Consider the following 16,007-nt stretch of genomic DNA (forward strand, 5'->3'; position numbering starts at 1 on the left):
CTGTTCATTTCTTTCTTTTCTTCCCTTTCACAACGGGAGAAACTCTTTCTAAATCACAACGTGCGCCACAAGCCAATCGTTCGTGTTCGCATAAACATATGCAAAACAGAACATACCTGCCACGTGTAAATCTGCAAACATAAGCAACTTTATGTCCACCGAAAAGCAAACGGAATGTAGAAAAGGAGTTACCTAGTTGGTACATAAAAGAAATTACCTAAAGAGGGAGTATGTAAAAAATATTTTTCCATCTTTCCCGTTTTTCGTAAGAGGAAATATTGTCGTGTGTAGGACGGAAAGAACATCAAATAAGCAACCGATGCATGTCTTATTGTCTAGGAAAAGAATGCCTAAAAACTAAGCTGTTCTGTAAGACATTTTTAGTAGAATTTGCAGTTTATATGAAATAGTGATGTTGCGTTATAGCTAGTCAATTCGTGGGGAATGCACGCAGGGAGGAAAACATAATGAAGAAGGTAAGACAACTGGCGATTGAACCCATTTGACTTTTTCACACTCACTTTTGCTTCACCTATACGTTTAAGTTGTAAGTTTTTTTTCTTTCTTTTCGTGTAAGATTCCCACCTTGCGCCTGCTTCTATCAGGACAGAAATTATCCACCTCTTACGCACCTAATGGAATGGCTACAAAAATTTCGAAAGTCCCACTTGAGTTATCGTTCTAATACAAGTAAACGCAAATTAGCAGAAGACAAAATTGGAAGCCATTACCTTTACCCATTATTCATTCCTGGCAGGCTTAACAACGTGGTTGCAAAAGGGACAACCTGCTTCTACCAATTCGTGTCATATTGTTAAGCAAATTTTGTTAACATAAATCTGTTTATATATATATATATATATATTTTTTTTTTTTTTTTTTTTTTCTTACAAGATGTTATTTCCATCCATGCCAAACTGCTTCTTTCGTATACCCCTTACGTGTTCGCTATGTTGTCATTACGTGAGGAAAAGGAAAATGTATACACATACGAAAGGTGTGACTAATGGGTAGCTAATTATTTCTATACTTTTTCACTTTACCTGGCTTGCTCATATGCGTCTGCATTAAGCCTGTAAATTTGCTTACGGTTAAAAAAATAAAGAAGAGGTGGATATATCTGTACACAGACATTTTCCTTTTGTTAAATCCGGAGGAACACGCCTCATCGCGTGAGCTAATAAATACTCTCATACGTATATATATGCATATGTGTATATTTACTCATTTTAATATACTCCCTTTTTTTCCTAGCTATTCACATTAAAGCTATGAGCAACCCTTTACGCGTGATTTAAAAGGAAATATTTTCCTCGCAACTTGGTATGTAAAAATTGCTGGGTAAAAATAAACAGGGCACAGTTGGCCTCATGAAGTTGCTTCCTTTTGTCTTTAATTTGCTTCAAAATAGAGGCCTACGCAGGCTTCATTATTCACCTTTTTAAAAATATTTTAAAAATTGTGGGTAACAATTGCGTAAACACATTTTGGGAAAAAATGCGGTAAAATTGAATATCCCTCTTTGCGGCACAAAACCAGGGTTGCAAAAAAAAAAAAAAACGCGTTGCACACATCACCGTACTTGCCATTATTTATCGAAGAAATGAATGAAAAAAAGGCGGTTAAGTCGCAAAAAGGAGGTTCTCAAAATTGCAAGTTTTTGATGCTCATATTTGCAAAAGTGTTATCTCCCTGTGATTCGAAATGGCTACTCCCGTAGGTGTGCAGCGACATCGGTGGAAATCCCAATTGGGTGAACGTATAACGCGTGCTTATGTGTGTGTATATAAAAGGAAACGCAGTGGTGAAGTGCTTAATAACAAAAAAATTCCCTTACATTTTAAGCCTTTGTATCCGGTAAATGTGTGCATTTTTACGTATTTCTTAATGATCACATTTTTAATAGAGGAAAGAAAAGAAAAAACTAAACATTTTGGGGTAGCCGAACCTTTAACGGTGAAGAAATGTTGCAACTTTTTTTCTTCCCCCTTTGCGCAACACTTAGAAGTTCAGTAAGTATTTCACGAAAAGCAACATTTGTATGGGTGAAAGAATTTAAAAAGGCAGGAGTTCAACACACGCCTTTTTTTGGGGCAGTTGTTTTTTAAAAAGGGTTGTTTGGGCTTTATTTTGTATCCTACAAGAAGGGTGTTACGCTTGTTTATTGAGTTTATGTAGCCGTGACGACGCGGTATGGGCAATTTTGCTTAGTAGCATATATTAATATTACAACGGCAGGTCGGTTTGCACTTCCTCTGGCCCCACTTTCCACATCGAGCTTGGTATCTTCTTAAAAGTTCCAATGGTATATGTAATTCCGTTCAGTTTTCTGCAAAATTAGAGGATCCCCCGTTGTGGAAGTCAGGAGTTCGAATTTAATCATGATTGTCACCAAGGGGTATCGTATAACAGTGTGTTGTTCACCCTACCGCACATCTCCGCCTTTTTTGATGTAAAAAATATTAACCTCATTTGACAGAGTTGCGAAACTTTTGTCATCGAAGGGAGGGGAAGAAAAGGTAAAAAAAAATATATATATATAAGAAGAAATAAGGAATAAGGTATAACAAATAACGTATAAAAAATAAAGTGTAAAAAATAGAGTATAATAAATAAAGTGTAAAAAATAAATTATAACAAATAGAGTATAACAGGGAATATAGCATAACTGGAAAATGCATGGACGGAAAGCCAGCAGCTCGAAAGATGATAAAGCCAAGCTAGAAAAGGTCAAAGAATTAATTCCCCTTGTGAACCATTTGATAAAAAAGAAGAATGAAAAAATCTATGATAAAGAATACATAGAGAAGACATCCCTCATTTTGAGGAGGTGTCCTAATGTGCAGACTTTGTGGAATTTCAGGAAGGAATATTTTGAGTCTTTGGTAAATACCAGCGCACCGGTTGGCGAAGTGGGAAAAGGTAAGAAAAAGCATACAAGAGAGCAGCACATAAGAAACGGCACCCCTTTGTGCCATATAGGTGGTGCACATTGTAAGAGAAAGAAAGATAAACGGGGGGAGGAATTCCCAGTCGGAGGGTGCACAAAATTGTGTGCAAAGCGTCGTCCATTGAGAAAGAGTGTTGAATCTTTTCACCACTGTAACAACACGTATTTGTAGCATGCCGTATGAACCTAATTATTCATACTAGTAAGGAAAAAATACACTGTGAAACACTTCCCTTTGAGGGCATCTTTTTTACCCTTTTTATAGGCGACGAAGAAGCGGACTGCCCAAAGCACCTCCCCCATGAGGAGCTAAAAACTTTGATGAAAAATGAAAACACAATGGTTGAAGAAATTATGGTCAAATTTAACAAGTGCAACGATTTATGGTTTCACAAATTGTGGATAATAAAATTTGGTCTAAAAAATGATTTAATGGATTTTTCTGACCTGATGAATGAGTTAGAATATTGCAAAAGGAACTTCAACAAAGATGATAGGAACTTCCACTGTTGGAATTACCGGTCCTACATCATCGCGTGTGTGCATATATATATGAAGTGGGCAAAAAATGGGAAGGCTCACATTGGGGAAGCTCAAAGTGGGAAAAGTAGTACTGACGAAAGTGACTCCTCCTCTGCACAACTTGCTAACCAATTTGATGTCCATAAATCCAATTATGAACTGTCGAAAACATTGATTGAAAGGAATTTTTCCAATTTTTCTGCCTGGTTTCTGAAATACACCATACGTGAATCCCTAATCTGCACCGAAAACGAGTTAGACTTGATAAAAAATGCAATTTTCACGGATCCGTTTGATCAAAGTATGTGGGAATTTTATAGATGGTTTCTTTTTCATAAGGGTAATGACAAGGAGGAAATATTTTTCACCCTATTGCAAAATAATTGCATTTATTTTTTTTTCCAAAATTTGGTTAAGGCTAATTTATCCAAATCAAAGTGTTACGATGATAAGGGAAGGGAAATAACTGGAGAGTGGGGCAAACATTTAGTAGATCTTAACAACCCGCACGAAAGTTTCGAATCCTACGTATATTTTTTCAAACCCACCGATGAGAATATCCTTTTGAATGGCCAATCTACTTATTTAAAATTTTGCATATTTTATTATAAGTATAATCTTCACGAACCAGGGGAGGTGCATTACGGAAAAAATGTCCTGCGAGATCTAACCGTATGCCATGACTTTTTAAGTGAAGAAGACAAGTATGAGCACAACATTGTATACCCAATCGATTTGCGCAATTTTTCCCAAAACGAACATTTCAAAATATTACTAGATTATGATAGACAGGGGGGAGCAGACGCTAAAATGGATTCCAAGTCTAGTTGCGTTAGTTCATTCACTCCTTTATATAAATATATCAGTCGCTCTAACATATTGCTGAATACAGCCAAGCACATGAATTTCGCTTCATTAAATTTGGAGCTTGAGCAAATAAATGAACTGCTACTTTTGGAAAGCAATTGCAAGTTTGCCTTATTCACCAAGTAAGCCAAGAAGAGGAGGGTTCTCCCTTGTCATTAGTTTGCAATTTTTTCGCCGCCAGATGAATACGCCTTTTTGGGCGTTTATTCTGGTGTGTTCGAAATGTTGAGACGGTTCTCCTGTGAGGAAGAACGTCCGTGCGACGACAAAGGAAGGAGCGTGGAGAAACGGCGATTTGTAACCCCTATGAACGTGCATATGAGTGATTCAATCATGTGCACTAAACATTTAATAAAACCAACACGATAAAATTGCAGGCTCGAAATGTTAAGAAGGCTGGAACAGTTCGACGAACTTTTCCCCCTACTTGAATTGTTAAAGCAAGTGGACAGCATGCGGATTGGGTACTACAAGGACTTGGAGACGGAGCTGCGGATACAGTAATTTCTACTTCCCACATGTCTGTGCTAATTATCTCGGTCCTGTATGTTTTTACCACTGTGCCGTTTTGTATTCCCCCTCATATGTTAACGCCCCACCACATGCAGGAAAAAAGTACATGATTATTACGAGGATTCCAAAATGGGTTAAGCATATTTACCAAAAAAGAAAAAAAAAAAAAAAATTGTTTTACTCCGCGTACATTTTGAAATATAAATAAGGTGAAGCAGAAACCTTTGTCTGTGTCTTCCCCTTTTCGATAGGCGACAAAGGCACCCTGGATCTGAGTGGACTAAACATTGACAACATAACATATCCCCTCATGATTGAAGCTTTTTTTATACCCAGTATTAATTTGTCCAACAATCTCTTATCAGAGTCGTACGAACAAAAAGAAAAGAAGAGGGCCGAAGGGGCGGGGGCGGCTATGGCGCTCCTCGCTTTGGTTCCATTAACAGTGTGTACGTAAATATGCATATGTGTATGTGTGTATGTATGTTGGAGCACTCACCCATGCGCGTTTTACGTCTTGTCCATGATAGGTACACCGGCAAGTGTACAGTAAACTTTTTGTACAACCTGAGGGAGCTAAATTTGAGTCACAACAAAATAAAACGCCTCGTGGTGCTAATGAAGAATTTGTACAACCTGAAGTTATTGGAGAAGTGAGTATATCGAAAGTGTAGAAAAGGGAGGGTGTCCAGTTTGTTGCAAAGCTTGTTTCCCTTCTAAATGTATATGCGTATATACGTTTATATGTGTATGTATGTATATATGTTCCACTTTGCACGCCCAATTTGTTGTTTAAAAAATATCGATGCAGGCTTGATGTTAGCAGCAACGCACTGGCAAATTTGGACGAAGATCTGGACAACTACTCCTTCGTATTGCTGCCCAATTTGAAGTAAGCCAGATGGAGCCTCGCGTGAGGGAAATTGCCTTCACTTATTGCGAATCGAGTTGTAATTTATTGGTTCATTCGCCTATGGGCTTGAGAGCGAATACCTCTCACTTCCTCTACACTGTGGTGTGAATAAGGAGGTACACCCAAGGATGCCCCACACGCGTGTATATATATATGCATATATAGGCTCATACAAATTGATGCATTTCTGTTTCCTCATCTTCCTAAGACAAATTAACATCAGCGACAGCAACCTTTCCGCGCTGCTGAACCAGAGGTACAAGAATATGAGCGAGCTCAACACGTATAAGGTGGTGCAGGACGGTTCGAAAGTAATTTTATCCAAAGAGTAAGACTGCATGACTGCACCATACGTATTAGCAAGAGTGGAAACGTCCGATGTGAAATATTGCCCTGCTATCAAAAATACACACACGAAGAAACAGAAACCTAATTGGCGCTTTATTTAGCGCGATATTTTTGTTTAGCCGCGCATGGTTTTTCCGTTGAACTGATGAAAACGGAAGTCCTGTGCATTGATGGCAACTCTAACACAAACAAATAAGTAACGAGGTAAATATTTATGGAAGCAGTGAACAGTGCAACCGCATGGATATATGTCCGTATAGCACTTCTAAAGCCCGCCCACGTGTGGGGCATGCCAGAATGCAGAAAACGGCATGTCTTCGCTGGAACATTTCTTTCTTATAAACAAATGGAAAAGAGTTTTTCAAAAAAAGGCAAAATGGAAAAGGGAAAAAATAAAACAAAATAACAACAAAAAGAAGCTTCAAAAGGTTTTAATTCTGATTAAAAAATTGCAAATGTAGAGGATGATGTAAATACTTCTTTCTTTTCCTTTTTTGGCACAATTTATAAAAGCGATTTTAATAATGTACACATGAACAACGGCATTTTCGCGCCCGTTCGGCGGCTTACACACACATGTGAGGAAGTAATACAAATGCACACTGCACGCGTACCATTTTTATGTTTTTAATTCTGAGTTCATTTTTACAAAAAAAAAAAAAAAAAAAAATGCAAATGGATGGTAAAAAATAGTTAATTCACCCTACCGTTGTAAATCACACACAGATAAGGGGGGTCTCTCCACGAGTTGTCCTCTTCATGTTGCATTTGCTCTTCCTCCACCCATGCATGCACGTTGCTTCTCACGTGTAAAACATTCGGTGGAACTTATCCGTCCCAATACTACATGTTTAATTTTATGAGTTCCTTATTCCGTTCATTTTTTACAGGAGTAATTCTCCTCTCCCGTGTCAGCACAATCACTCAGAGTGGACAATGTAGAGTTTTCATTTTTCAATACGTCCAATTTTTCCAAACTATAAACCTTCTCATTGCGATGATTGCTATACATGTAAATAAGATTCACCTCGTCGTCCGAAATGAAAAGGTCGTCTATATTCGTGAGTCCACTACTTTGAATAATATTATAAAAGTTGTCCTCATTATTAATATATGTAGATTTAGCAATCCCATTATCCGTTTGATCATTTGAAAGGTTATCTTTGGTGGGGTCCACATTGTTGACATAACTTAGGGACACGTCTCCATTAAGTAGAACATTTCTTTTGCTGCATTTTTCCTTGAAAAGTTCCTTATAAAATGAAGAAAGTAATTTAAAAAGTTTGCCATTTTTTTTACTATTCAATTGGTTGCCTCTTAGGGGGAAATTGCTATTTAGCTTAAATTTGTACACGCGGTTATTGTGCCTTATTAGGAATATATTCATTTTGGATAAGATACTTTCGTTCAAGCTGTCGCTGCACCTTTTTTTGCTAATACAGTGCTTGCCCAGCTTGTCCGTCTTGGGCAAATTACCGATGCAGCGGTTCGTCCTGACCTGCTTGTCACTGCCGTTAACATGGGTATTTTCTTCACCGTTTTGCATGTCCGTGTGTAGCACCACGGACTCCGCAGAGGTCCCCACGTCTGTGGTGCTATTCTGGGAAGAAGTGCAGCTTGGTGCCCTCATGCATAATCCTCTACAATTTTCTGTAGTGCACTTCTCCTCGCACTTGTCATTAGCATCATAATCGCTACCGTCATAGTTGGGGTCATCCCCCCTGCTACTATTCCTAACTATATTGTATGCCTTTGTTAGGTCTTCCCTTAAGTGGTTCCTTCCCCAATTGGAGGACTCACCCTTGGACTGTTTTTCTAAATTTTCCAAAAAACACGTATCTAGCTTATATGCGCAGATGGGTTCTTTTATATTGGGTTCACCCCAATTATCATAATTTTTTCCCATATCATTTAGAGGCATGGTAAGAACTACATATTTCTGGTCTTGACAAAAATACAAATTCTCTCTTTTCTCCTTTTCAATTTCGTACTGAAGGAGTTGAAAAATCGACTTTAAATTATCGCTACACCTGTAGCTGTTTGTAAAGTCTTGTATTAAAAAATGAATTCTTTCCAAGTCCTGTATGTACTGCTTATTTAGATAATTATCCGTTTTATCTTTGTAGTTTTTCAGAATGTTCGCAAAATCGACAGGAAAATTGTTGGTAAAGCGAAGTGTCTGTATTCTATTCGCCGCACCATAGGGTTTGTTCCAATTTTCGTTATTTTTTCGTAGCACTTCATTTAGGATGGCTGCGCTTTCCAATTCGGAGTACACAACTTGGCTGTTCATGTGCATACCTTTTTTATCTGCCTCATTGAGTGCACTGCTCACGTGGATGTTAATCCCCTTATCAAATGGTATACCGTTCATATTAGCGTTATTATTGCCGTCATTATTTTTTCTAATACCGTGAATGGTAGTGTCTTCCCCATGGGGTAAGTGTAAGTCATCCCCATTTTGTGCGTTTACGCCATTTACGCCGTTTCTGTATCGATCAGAGCTGCTTGGGTAGATGCCTGAGAAGGGCGCAACCCCCCCCATGTGCATGTATCTTTGGCTACGTTCATCATTAGGGTCCCCGGGGCCATAAAACCCTTTTGTGCCTACTCCTCCTTCCATGTTGTTCGTTCGTTTGCGCTCACATGCATTTTTTTCGAAATCGGCTTTACAGGCAAACCAATCTGACTGCTCTCCGTTAACATTGCCGTGTCGAGTTTTATCGAACAACCTAACCCTACATGCGTCGTATTTTTCCTTTTGACTTCCTCTATCTGTTGGGGGAGTGAAATTCATGACATTTTTCTGCTCCATTTTGTAATAATTGATTCCCCCATCCATGCTTGCACTTTTCATGCGTGAATGTAGGGCGAAGGGATTATTTTGGATGCTTCTTTGCGCGACTTTCGCTTCTTTTTGGAGGAAATTTGGATGAGGGGTGTAACAATTTGCACTAGTGTGGGTCTCCATTGGGTGGTAAATCATAGCACACGGGTCTCCCATCGGTTGGGGTTTCTCCTGTGTAGCGTTATTTACATATGCCTGATATGTACTTTGCACTGATTTTGCCACGTGTGCAGGTGCTCCCCTACGCATCACTGGCACATTGGAAAAGCTATCCCTTTTGTATATGTTCTCCACTTCTTGACCTCTCGAGGAGAACAAATGGCTCTTTCCCTTTTGATGCAATATTTCGTCATTCCTGTCATTGCTAATATAGCGATTCTTACAAAATATGTTGTTACAGTTTTCCCCTGGGAAGATTTGTTCCTCACCCATGTATGCATTCTTACTTTGATACGCATTCGTATCTTCATGATTATAATTTATATTCACACTTCTATTCGTGCTTAAGTTTACGTTTACTCCCTCATCGTTGTTTTTCCTTCTATGTGCAGTTAACAATGTATCCGGTTTTCTATTCCATTGATTGCAAACATTGTTTTTTAAAAAAATGTCGTCCTCTTTCTCATAGATGCTGTTGTACGTGTTGTCCTCATTTGGCATGTTGCTACTTCTGTTATGGTTACTTTCTGTTTTTTTAATATTGTGTAAATATTCTGTCTTTTTAAATGGGTTATCCTCAGTGATTGTTTCTTTTATGTTGTGCACCTTGTGGGGGTTGTACCCACTGGTTGGATCTACATTCAAGAAGTTCCTATTTAGCATGTGTTTTGAGTTACATAACAGTTCGCCTTTATTGTTATGTGTAAAGATGTCGTCCAGATTACCATCCTTTTGGTAAAAGAGAGAGGTATTCTGTTTGGTGCTTTCTCTCTGTAATTGCCTTCCCATCCGTTGTTCCTCCATTGGGGATACTCTCTCACCACTAACCACATCCTCCGTCATGACTAAATTTTTGTATTCCCCATTTTGCCAATCAACCCTCTGATGCGCAAATTCATTTCCGTTTACCATCCCTTCAGCGTTACCTTTTTCGTTATTTCCCGAATGGGTATACTTCAAATGTGCGTCCATATGGTTTGTGTTTCCACACCCCATGGGTGCACATCGCATGTTGGGGTACTTTTCTTGGGGGGAATAGTTAAAGTTTTCCTCACTTGGGGTCATTAATTGTATGTTCCTTCTCTTGCTCAGGGAGCCTACCCTAGCAGGGTTGTCAAAGGTACCCATGCTATTTTTCGACGAGTGCGTTCTATGGTTTGGGGTGGAAATGTCTGCATAACTCATGCGTGGGTCATTGATGTTGGCACCGTCTATATTGCTATTCCCCTTGCACATGTTTCCTCCCTTTATTGTGACACCGTTTGCGTTGTTGGAGAACTGCTCACTTTCGTGCTGCACATTTGTGTAGATTTGTTCATCCTCATTAGGGGTGCCTCCCCTTTTTACGGACCTGTGCCTGTCATGCAGTGCACTTTGATCGTCAGTTCTGTTATAAACCAATTTGCTACTTCCATTCGTGGGGTTGTTACTACACCCCCTGGAGGGATACTTCTTCTTCCTTTTTCCCTTTTCCTTTAAATTATCACAATCGCTGTTGTCCTCTCCTGTTGAGAGATCCTGTTGTGTATCGTTTTTACTTTTGACCAAATTGCTCTGCCTTTTTTTTTTCTTGTTTACACAGTTTGGAATGTAACTATCCCTTGTGACGTTATTTACTGCGCGATTTTGTTTTCCAACGTGGGAGTCTGCATCTGAGTCTGAGTTGGAGTCGCGGTTCTCCGTTCCGTTATCAGAGGTTTCTCTTTCGTGTCTATACCTTTGGTTCTCTCCTTCTCCACTACAAAATTTTAATTCTATTTTTCCGCTATTAGGAAAATGACTGTTTCTGTTCTTTCCTTTTTTCGTTTTTGCATTTTGGATTTCACCATCATCCAGGTCTTCACTACTGCTGCTTATATCATTCATGCCGTTGCGCAGGTTGCTTCTTCGGCTTTGGCTATTATAACTATTGCCTGTGTTCGTCCCCTTACTATTTCTAATGCTAGAAGTGTTACTGTGCAGGGGGGTTCTATGCATCTTCTTAATATTGCTCTCTTTCGAGAGAGCAGACTTCCTGCGAACAGCTTTTTTATCACATTTGACCTCGTCCTTCTCGTAGTTTTCATTGCTGGACGAGTTGAAGCTACTGCTACTTTCGTTGGCGCCCTTCCTTAGGGTAGATTTCTTACTACTGTTCTCTTTCCTTTGATGCATCTTCTTACCGGAGGCAACAAAATGTGTCTTGCTGCTTGGTACATTTCCCCTGATAGAATCGGCATGTTGCTCATCATCCGAAATAATGTAACTCGATTTCTTCTTCATTTTGCACTTGACAAACACGTCTGTGTCATCACCATGTGCAATATCTTCATCTTGTGCCATTTTTTGTTTGCTCCTTAACGGTTCCTCTTTCTTCTTTTTTTTTTCTTTTTTCTTTGTAACACATTTTTCCTTACATTCCTGCGCAATTTGCAATTTTTCCAACGTGTTTACGTTTCCATTTTTATCTGCTCCCCTGCGATTGCATTTGCTGTGTCTACCACAACGGTCACGATTATTATAATCATGCCATTCCTTAGCACCACTGTCACATTCGTTACTACCTCTATCGCCTTCCCTACGGTTGGTAGTCACGTTGTGCCTAAACGGGTTCATAGAATGAGCTAATTTCCTGGCGACGAGATGGACATATGCGTCGTCACGCCCATTTCCCCTCTCACCGTCACCATAATGTTCGTCTTCCTTTTCCACACTTAATTCTTTAAAAGCGCTATTACGTTCGCCTGGATATTTTTTACTACCCCTTTTAACGCCGTTCCTAGGATCCGAATGGTTAACATTAGGTGAGCTGCTTCGTCTGTTCGTGCTTATCACAGAACTGTCCTCACCATTGAGGCTCGCTTTGCATCCATTGTTACCTCCATCTTCATCACGGCTGCTTGCTCCACCCCTGTCACTACAACTTTCGGTGTACTGATCACTCCCATTATGTTTTTTTTTTTTTTTTTTTTTCTTCTTCTTGACATACACTGTGGGTGCATTTCTGCATTCGTTCTTGTAGTTATTTTGTTGCAGAGGCGCATTCGCTTCGTCATAATTGTGTGGTTGTCCGGGGATTCTCACATCGGTGGCAACCCCTTTATTATTTTTTTTAGCATTGTTGCTGTTAGGGGGGTTGTTGACAATGTATCGACAGGTATCTTTTCGGCTCGTACGATTTCCACCAATTCCGTCGACAAAATTGTTCTGCTTCGCGTCCTCAGAAATGCAACTTATGTCATCATTTAACGAGTTACTTCTACTTCGATGGAACTGTTCATTTTCTTGTTTTTCCTTCATGTCCATTTTTCTTTTTGCATTATACTTTATATCACTCCTCTTTTTTATTTCCTTCGTAAGTGCATTTTTGGAGTTGCGGCTGTTTTGGTGTACCCTATTTTTGGACTCCGCAAAGGATTGCGTAGAGCTAGGGAGGGTAGACTCGGAATATGAAGAAACATATTTACTTGATAACTCTTCCTTCATTTTTATTTTTTCATTTTTTCTGTTTTCCTCCTGTAGGTAATAAGTACTGTTTTCATTCCATTTCGCGTTAGAAGGAAATTCTCCATTAGTTTGAAGCTCCTCTTTGAGGTGGTGATGATCCTTGTCTGGCTTGCCCCTCTGCATATCCATTCTGTGTTCTCTGTCAAATGAGTCCTTTTTAATGCCTTTCTTCGAATAATGGTTTAAATTGCCGTTCTGTAATTCCGATCCCGTCTTATATACGTGTAGGCCCTTTTTTCCTATACTATGGTTATCATTGCTATTTGTTGCCGCATCCCTTGGGGTTGTGCTTTTCTTGTTGGCCTTGTCATCCCTGGGGGGAAGTTCGTTACTACACTCATGGTTATCAACGCATTCGCTATGTATCGGATTGTGATTTCTTTCTATATTGTTACGCTTCTGGTTGTTCTTGCTACTTCCACCCTTTACGTTTATGTTGTATTTTTCGTTACCCTTACTACCAGTGTTACTGCTCTTATTGCTGCCACGTTTTGCGTGGTCGTTGGAAAGCGGAGCTGCATTTTCTGATCGTTCCTTTTTCACATAATGATACACACTGAAGGGATTGTTCTGCTCCTTCTTTGCGGCATCGATTTTATTACTGTATTCATCTGAACGGCTGTCCTTTTTATTTAAAAATTCATTCACTGCAGTTCCATACGAATTAGTAGCATCACCATTGTCATCCTTCTCTAAATGTTTCAAAGTTTCAAATGAATTAATATTACACTTATTTGATAATTCCTCCTTCGACGGTTTTCCCTCCTTTTCCTCTATATATTTCTGATTGATTAAAATGTGATTGGATGTGGCTAATTTGTTCTTTGCTTCTTCCTCGTTATACGTGCATCCTTTTATCACGGGGGAATTATTACACGGGTCGCTACTTTCCGCATTTCTCATATTAGCGTTGAATCGGTAATTACTGTGGCTTCCTTCAGTGTTGCTATGACCACTTGTGTTGGCGCCCCCTGCATTATGGCCATTCGCTGTGTGGCCATTTGCCCTGTGGCCATCCGCAGGAATTCCCCCTGATTTATTAGACACACCGCTGCTATGGCTCTCTTTGCTCATGTCCTTACTTTCTGCGGCGTCATTTCGAACACCCTTGCTATCATAGGTGTACTTGTTCGTCCTCTTATTTTTCAAAAAATTTAAAATGCCCGTATTTGTATTGTTACCCTTTTTAATATTGGGATTGTTAAATATATCGTAGATCTTAATTCGGTTGTTTGTGTTTTCCCTTACAGTGCTCTTAAGTCTACTTGTGATGTGCATGTCGCCTTGCTTTGTTGGTTCATCCATTTCTTGAAAAATTCTATTCTGTGTGTCTTCTCCATTGTATACGGGTAATGAATTCAGCTCGTTGTCTGGCATTTCCAGGTCGACTTTTCCCACTTTGGTGTAGTCACAGCTTTCGTGTGCTAAATTTTCGTTCAGCGAGCTTTCATGTGCAAGAGGGAAGCACTCCCTTTTTTCCCCCTCATAGTTACCATTCCCATGGTTGCGGTTATTATATCCGTTGCTGTGTCGTTTACTATTCTCTGCGCTGCCACCATTGTAGTGACGTGTCCTACTTCCACAATTTTGGCCGCCATTATTGGCACTGCCGTTGTAGTGGTGTGCAGAGGTGTGATCGTTGCGATAGTTAAAATAACTATTGTAATTATAATCTGCGTAATCCTTATTGCTCTGTGTACTATCGTTTTTGTTCATCAGAATGATACTGCTCACATCGGACATGCTATCGTAATTCTTGTTGGAAATTATAGCATCACAATTACTGTTTATATTTTCTATGCCCTTATTGGTCGTTCGGATTAAATTATTATAATGGTTACTCATCATGTTGACGCCTTGGTCCTTACTTTTGTGACCGTCACTTCTTCGGTCGTCACTCTTGTTGTCATAATTTCTGCTGAAGTAACTGCTGTTAATGCGCTCTTTGGACAAAATCATGTTTCTTTGTTCAGCAAGACTAATTAGATGGTTTCCGCCAACCCTTTCTTCTGATCCTCTATATTTATTACTACGTATGTGCTCTGGATCCACATGGTAACGGTAGTTTTTCAAATTCTCCTCTACCGTTTTGCTATGCTGGTTACTATTTTTGCTGCTATCTTCATCCATTAAATTATCACAGGAGTAAATATAATTCTTGTTGACGTTTCCATTTGCTGAATCGAAATCGTCTAGGTAATTTTTCTCCCCATTTTGCATCTTATGCTCTGCATCATTTTTTCCGTAATGGCTTTTAGCTATCCTTCCATTGCTTCTTTCCTTTACGTTTAAGTTTTTGAGTGAGTCTTTTCTGTTTATAAATTCATCGTTCAGGCTATCTATATTGACGCATTTGTGCATTTTCCTCTACATAATGGTGTAATCATAGCGCACAGTGTGAAAATTGGAACAAACGGAACAAACACAGTGTTTTTCGTACCTATACTGTGACTGCCACGTACGGTCAGTGTGTTGGCATGCATCTATTCATATGGCAGAAATGCATATAAAATTCTGCACAGCATTAAAACAAAACAAAAAAAAAGAGAAGTACTTTTTGTACACTTATACGTACACATGTAAAGTAAAAGTGCGCGCGAGGAAAAGAAAAATTACTTAATTTTAAACATAAGGAACAATCGAAATACTAAACAATATACACAACGTAAGTGACGCGATATTGATATTACGTTTTATCATTTTTTGCGATTCGGTGCGGGGGGGTAAAAGCAGGAACGGGAAGTGTATAGCATGTCACACCGTGCGTTCAAAGTGGCACGCATAAATTCGACGCGTTTGTATGAACAAATCAGTGCGTTCCTTTTCTACCAATTCTGGAAATTTTCGCAAAACTGTCAATATTCGCCAATTCGCATATTTGCACATTTGCAGAATTCACCAAATTTGGGGGATAATTTTCTCCACACCGCTTGCTGCTCATAACAATGCCTTCTGTACGCGTGCCAAAAAATAAGGTTGAAAAATGCCTCGCGCTTTTTTGCCCTCTGGCATATTCTAACAAAATTGCATATGTATAACGTGTGGAATTATTTTTTTTGCTTTATTTTCCTTCTTTTGGCTGTTCACTTAGGCCGAAGAGAAGGGCACGGCATATGGCCGAGTTAACACAAAATGGCACATAAGGATAAGTGTGAAAAAATTGGAAAAAAAAAATTGCCTCACACTTTGAACGTGTTTTATTTTTTAAATAATTTTCCCCTGTTACAAATGCGTGCATTCATTTTAAAGTACCCCAAAGGAAAAAAAAAAAAAAAAATGACACCCATTTTGAATGCCATCACAGAAGGATGCATAGTTTTGTGTGATCTAAGCGAATACACAATTTCGAAAAAATTGTTCGAATGTTGAAGGTGTAGGAATACGCTGAAATACACCGAATT

General features: G+C 39.1%; 2 protein-coding genes across 2 annotated transcripts; one reads left to right on the forward strand and one right to left on the reverse strand.

The window, feature by feature from the left end:
* Nucleotides 1-2,675: 2,675 nt before the first annotated feature.
* Nucleotides 2,676-6,097, forward strand: PCOAH_00046930 (Protein prenyltransferase alpha subunit; the record flags this gene model as incomplete). Its single annotated transcript, XM_020061477.1, has 8 exons — nt 2,676-2,922; nt 3,216-4,461; nt 4,717-4,839; nt 4,948-4,985; nt 5,104-5,221; nt 5,383-5,505; nt 5,664-5,744; nt 5,974-6,097. 8 exons carry the CDS (start codon nt 2,676-2,678, stop codon nt 6,095-6,097), a joined length of 2,100 nt encoding a protein of 699 aa, XP_019916157.1.
* An 893-nt stretch (nt 6,098-6,990) lies between these two features.
* On the reverse strand, nt 6,991-14,967 carry PCOAH_00046940 (Uncharacterized protein; the record flags this gene model as incomplete). Its single annotated transcript, XM_020061478.1, has 1 exon — nt 6,991-14,967. One exon carries the CDS (start codon nt 14,965-14,967, stop codon nt 6,991-6,993), a length of 7,977 nt encoding a protein of 2,658 aa, XP_019917068.1.
* Nucleotides 14,968-16,007: the final 1,040 nt, after the last annotated feature.

This window comes from Plasmodium coatneyi, chromosome 12, assembly GCF_001680005.1.
Source record: "Plasmodium coatneyi strain Hackeri chromosome 12, complete sequence".
Classification (NCBI taxonomy): domain Eukaryota; phylum Apicomplexa; class Aconoidasida; order Haemosporida; family Plasmodiidae; genus Plasmodium; species Plasmodium coatneyi.